This window comes from Camelina sativa, chromosome 18 (assembly GCF_000633955.1).
Source record: "Camelina sativa cultivar DH55 chromosome 18, Cs, whole genome shotgun sequence".
NCBI classification, from domain to species: Eukaryota; Viridiplantae; Streptophyta; class Magnoliopsida; order Brassicales; family Brassicaceae; genus Camelina; species Camelina sativa.
The window spans coordinates 20062662-20068574 of NC_025702.1; the positions used below are offsets into that span (position 1 = coordinate 20062662).

At 36.8% G+C, this 5913-nt stretch overlaps 2 protein-coding genes across 2 annotated transcripts in view; one reads left to right on the forward strand and one right to left on the reverse strand.

The window, feature by feature from the left end:
• Positions 1-2502, reverse strand: part of LOC104763676 (pentatricopeptide repeat-containing protein At5g67570, chloroplastic-like) — a 4497-nt gene extending 1995 nt beyond the window's left edge. The window contains exons 1-6 of the mRNA XM_010487020.2: positions 2031-2502; positions 1454-1535; positions 1322-1354; positions 1103-1224; positions 842-1003; positions 648-760 (exon numbers count right to left, since the gene is read on the reverse strand). Of these exons, the coding sequence (XP_010485322.1) occupies positions 648-760; positions 842-1003; positions 1103-1224; positions 1322-1354; positions 1454-1535; positions 2031-2068 (550 nt within the window). The 5' untranslated portion in view covers positions 2069-2502. The remainder of the gene's footprint in view (positions 1-647; positions 761-841; positions 1004-1102; positions 1225-1321; positions 1355-1453; positions 1536-2030) is intronic.
• LOC104762795 overlaps positions 4868-5913 on the forward strand; it is a 3355-nt gene continuing 2309 nt past the window's right edge. Inside the window, exons 1-3 of the mRNA XM_010486178.2 lie at positions 4868-5218; positions 5303-5490; positions 5563-5838. Of these exons, the coding sequence (XP_010484480.1) occupies positions 5033-5218; positions 5303-5490; positions 5563-5838 (650 nt within the window). The 5' untranslated portion in view covers positions 4868-5032. The remainder of the gene's footprint in view (positions 5219-5302; positions 5491-5562; positions 5839-5913) is intronic.

The following is a 5913-nucleotide window of genomic DNA, read 5'->3' on the forward strand; positions in this document are numbered from 1 at the left end:
CTGCGCCTCCGTATACACCTCCGCCTCTGACTCCGTTTCGCCCTTGGTTCTACGGTTGTGTTTTTGAATTTCTTTCTTTCGGAGATTGTTCAGGATTTTAGGGGTTGGATCAACACCGTACTTGAGAAGCCTCCGTTTAATCTTCTCCATATCCGGTTCAAATTCCGGTGTCACTCTTGCCGGAGATTGGGAAAATCTCACTACCGAAGCGTCCATTGTTGCGAGAGCGGATAGTGCAAGTGAGCGTGTAAAGCCTATAGTAGTCCTTTATTTTATCTTGTTGCTTTTTTTGAAAATATCCCGTTTTTGGCCTGAAGTTTTTCAAAATTACGAAATACGCCAAGTAGTTTTTTCTTCTTTCAAAACATGCTCTGAACTCGTAAATTTGTAAAAAACTGACCTTGAGAGAACCAATCAAATCTAATATACAGACAACAGCAGCAGACACAGATGAAAGAGGATAAAGAATCAGGAAAAAGAAAAAAACAAAGAGAAATCTTGTATTTCACAGGATTAAAAAAAAAAAAAAAAAACAACTGTCCTCTTCCACCATCATCATCATCAAAGGAGCAACACACAAGAAGACTGAGAAAGATCAGAGAACTCCAAAGAGTTTGACTTTCTCTTCTTTTGTAGCAAAGTTTAGCTTGCTGATTTGGAGTGCTTTACAAGCCAATCAATGACTTGATCAATGTTGGTGGAGTTCTTGCAAGATATCATGAAGCAACATACTTCTCTATCTGTGAGTGACTTGAGTCCCCTAAGAAAAACAATGGAGGAAACATTATCAGAATCCAAGTAAAGAAAAGTCTTTTGTGTGTTTTCGGTTAAAAGACTTTACATTTCCTCGGTTAAGGCTTCTTTAGATAAAGCTCCAGGCTTGTCGATTTTATTCCCAAGGACTAGAAGAGGGATACCACTAAGCGATGTCTTGCTCAACAAATCATGGAGTTCGCTTTTGGAGACACTGAGGTTGTCAGGATCAGCAGCATCAACTACATACCTGAAAATCAGAATCAGCAGGAACCAAATTGTGGCAAGAGTCAGGAGTTTAAATCATCTGAAACCTCTAATTGAGAATAGTAAGATATAAGATCTTTACACAATGGCAGAAACAGAACGACAGTAGCGTTCCCACATGCTGCGGAACCTAGGTTGACCACCAAGATCCCAAAGCTTGATTGTGACACTTCCTTTTGTCACTTTCCTCATGTTGAATCCGACCTTAAGAAAGAGTACGAATCCTTTTTACTACTAGACCAAGAACGAGCAAATCTTTTGTGTTACTTTAACGAAACATTATAGGAGTAGTGCAACTCACCGTAGGGATCATGTCTTCACTGTATCCACCAGTCTGAACAAAGAAAGGTAAGAGAGGAAGCCATTAACGAACGAGTGTTTAGAAGATAAATAGAAGAAAGGTTGGTGGGGAAGTATACTAATACTACTTTACCGCAACAACGTTTACAAGTGATGTCTTTCCTGCATTTTGCAATCCAATCAATGAAAGCTCCATTTCTTGCTTGAAGAAAAGGCTGCAAAAAAAATGTATATTTGAACCAATTGAGACTATGCAGATCGGGCAAACGTGAAGTAAATCATTCGAGGAAATTTGAGATTTGTCAAACCCTTAGTTGTTGCTCTCACAACTAGTTCCATAGGAATCTTTATATATTTCATTACTCACAACCCGTATTCATTTAGCTCTTTGTGCAGCTATCTTCATTTAACTAAACAACCCATCTATAGATCCCATCCCAGTTGTATTGTCTAAAAACCTAAAAACTTGATGATCAAATCTAAACGGTAGCAAATAAGCTCATAAAAGAGTGTAACTTTGTTGCTTTCTTAGCGTGATCGTGTATTTGCTATTCCTAATGTCGTCGTAAAAACTACGAATCAGAAATTAAAATTCGGCGGAAACAGTTCTATATGTTCCTATCATTGAACTCAAAGTACCAAGAGAAAACAATCCAAATCAAAACAAACAAAGAAAGAAGTAGAAGATATATAAAAAAAAAAAAGCTGACCTGCGAAGCCAATTGAGAAGAGCATCCCACAAACCCATATTTTTTATATGATTATCAGAGAGAAGTCGAGTTTCCGACAAAGACAGAGAGAGATTCGTAAGAAACAGAGATCGGTCTGCTAGAAATTCTCCTCCACGGATCTCTTAATGTAATGGGGGATCTTAAAAAGGGAAAGCTTCCTTCTTCCGCGCTCTTCGCTGCGGATATTTATTTATCTCATTCGATGATATATTTTTCCTTTTGTGTGTTTCTGTCAAAAAATCGAAAGCACGGCAAGAGAGAGAGAGCCGGCGAATTAAAAAGTTACAAAAAAAAAAAATCAGTAAATCTGAACCGTCAAACAAGTTTTGTAGGGTCCTTCAACGTCGTGGGGTTAACGGTCTAGATTTGATTTACTAATCGTTTTGTAGGGAAACTGAAGCTGTGTGACAGAGCGAAAATCATGGAGCTTGAGCTATATAGTATTTATGTAATTATTGATTAGCCAATCAGAATAAAGATTCGATTGGGACAGAGAGAAGTTCGGAAGAAGAATTAAAAAGATTTTGTCAAGAAAAAAACATAAGAATTTCACGCCAACCACTCGCGTTAAGGAGTCGCGTCGTGACGAACCAATGGCGCTGGAGATTTGGGTTTGCAAAGCTGTACTCATGCGCGCCGTTTTGGTTAAGGTTTCATTATGGACATTTTGGGCCCAATTGTTATAGGCCTTGTATGACTCGCGTCTATATACTTGTACATTTTGGAATTTAATTATTAATTTCAGATAAGGTTGACTATTTTGTTTATTAACTTTAGACTGAGTAATAGCGGGTTGAGCCAGGCCCGTGCAGTAGTGCAACGCATGGGCGACTCGTGAAAGCCCAGATAGCAAGCTAATCTTAACGGACTTTCTCCCTTAAAAAATAGAGTTAATATCGTGTGAGCCGATGGCCCACATATCAGATATTAAACTGATAAGAACAGATACTACACTTGATCTTAGCCAAAAGGCCGAGAAAGGTATGAATTGTTTGGACCCAAGGCAACGTCTTTTATACTACTCTTCCTTGCTTCCAAGTTTCTCTTGTAACCGATGTGGGACTTTGTGAACGACTGAAACGAAACGAAACAAAACTAAACCCTCTATCTCGTTCAGCGGATTTAAACAAGCCGCCACAGTGTTTTCAACAAAATCTGGGTTTTTATTTTATTTTCTTTTCATAGTGCGTGGGATTTTATTTTACCTTGTAGAGCTTTACATTAACTGTCGTGTTAAGTAAATGTCATCTTATCTTAAGGGTTTTTAATAGCCATGAGATTTGTTTTCATAAAAGCGAAGAACATTGAGCTTCTGTAATCTGTATTGTGAGAGAGAGTAAAAGAGCGGATCTCTTTCAAGTAGGCATGGGCATTCGGGTATCCGTTCGGGTTCGGTTCGGGTAATTCGGATTTTTGGGTTTTCGGATTTAGAGGTATAGGATCCGTTCGGATATTTCTAGATTTCGGGTTCGGATCGGGTATTTCGGGTTCAGATTCGGATTACCCGAAGTTCACAAAACTCAAAATTTTAGTATCTAATTTAGTCTAAATAATTCAATAATAAGCAATATATCTAAAAATTTAGAGTATTTTTTACCCAAATAATTTAAATACTTCAAATTATCGAAAATATCTAAAAATCTGAATATTTTAAACACTTATATTATTAAAATTATAAATATTACTAATATATTACTACTATATATTAATAATGTGGGTATATTCGGATTTCGGTTTAGATCGGGTTCGGATTTGGGTTTTCGGATTTAGAGATTTAGAACCCGTTCGAGTATTTTACAATTTTGGATACGGGTTCGGATCGGGTTCGGATCGGATATTTGGATCCGGGTATTTTGCCCAAGCGTACTTTCAAGTGAGAAAGATGTTTAGTTTCAAAAGAGAGTTAATTATTTCGAGCTTCTGGTTTATATAACTTACATACATACACTTCAGTGTTAAAATAAAGTGTATGGTTTGATCCTTTTCCCCTTTTATTTGAAAAGTAAACAACAACAAAAAAAAAGAAAGAGCCGAGTCAAATAAAAATCCAGAGAAAACGGCTCAAGATACGTTACTCAAATCACTCTCCTTTCTTCTATTTAACAAAAAAGAGAGGGAACAAAAAAAAACAATCTTTTAATTAAGAACAATGTAGCCACAAGCTATCCTTACCTTAGTAAGTAAGCCAAATACTCGAAGAAGAAAGGCAATTTTATAACAAAAAAATTATAATTATACTTTCATAAGTCTCTTTTGTTTTATTCAAAGAAATCCCAAAAAATAGGACAATAAACAAAGGAACATGATTTTCGATCATCAACAACATGAGAAAATCAAGAATACTCGGAGTTCTGTCTCAGCTCCTTCTAACGTTCGTTATCTCTCCCATTTTGGCGGTTTCAAGTTTATCGGACGGTGGAGATCATGAGAGGTTTAGGCGACGTGATCCTCTTAGCAGCTTTAGACATTACAACGGAGGCTTCGATGTTCGAAACAAACACTATTGGGCTGTGAGTCCCTCAAACCTTCTTTAGTTTTCTCCATTAACATTGAGGTTAGTAGTATGGTAGTTTTAAGTGTTAATGGAATCTCAGGCCACGGCATTTACGGGATTCCACGGTTACTTCGTCGCCGGATTGCNAAAAAAAAAAAAAAAAAAAAAAAAAAAAAAAAAAAAAAAAAAAAAAAAAAAAAAAAAGCCGAGTCAAATAAAAATCCAAAGAAAACGGCTCAAGATACGTTACTCAAATCACTCTCCTTTCTTCTATTTAACAAAAAAAAAAAACAATCTTTTAATTAAGAACAATGTAGCCACAAGCTATCCTTACCTTAGTAAGTAAGCCAAATACTCGAAGAAGAAAGGCAATTTTATAACAAAAAAAAATATAATTATACTTTCATAAATCTCTTTTGTTTTATTCAAAGAAATCCCAAAAAATAGGACAATAAACAAAGGAACATGATTTTCGATCATCAACAACATGACAAAATCAAGAATACTCGGAGTTCTGTCTCAGCTCCTTCTAACGTTCGTTATCTCTCCCATTTTGGCGGTTTCAAGTTTATCGGACGGTGGAGATCATGAGAGGTTTAGGCGACGTGATCCTCTTAGCAGCTTTAGACATTACAACGGAGGCTTCGATGTTCGAAACAAACACTATTGGGCTGTGAGTCCCTCAAACCTTCTTTAGTTTTCTCCATTAACATTGAGGTTAGTAGTATGGTAGTTTTAAGTGTTAATGGAATCTCAGGCCACGGCATTTACGGGATTCCACGGTTACTTCGTCGCCGGATTGCTGATTATTCTCGGAGTATGTTTGGGACTTTACGTAGCTTTCTCCGACAAAAGTAGACGCGTTCCTTCCACGCGCCGTCGATATCTCAACCGTTATTATCTTCCTCTGTTATTACTTCTTCTCCTCGTCATGCTTCTGTCCATGTAAGCTTATACATTTTTTTTATATGGAAGTTTTTATGAAAAGAATAAAATATTGTTGGGGTTACAAAACAGGGCAACGATAGGGATAGTGATAGCAGCGAACCAGAGCTCGAAGAACAGAACAGAGGAAATGAAAGAAACCATAGACAAAGCAGGAGAGGATGTTGAGAGAAACATCCGTACAGTGATAGTGTCGTTAACTAAGATACAGTACTTGTTGCTTCCTTATGATCAGAATACGACTCATCTTCTCAACGTCACCACCCATCGACTCGGAAAAGGATCTCGCCTTATTCAATCCTTCCTTCGTCATAACGGTCGTTCCATTGATCTCGCCATCCAACTCTCGTATGAATATGTGACAATGACTCATTTATATATATATATATATATATATATATATATATATATATATATATATAT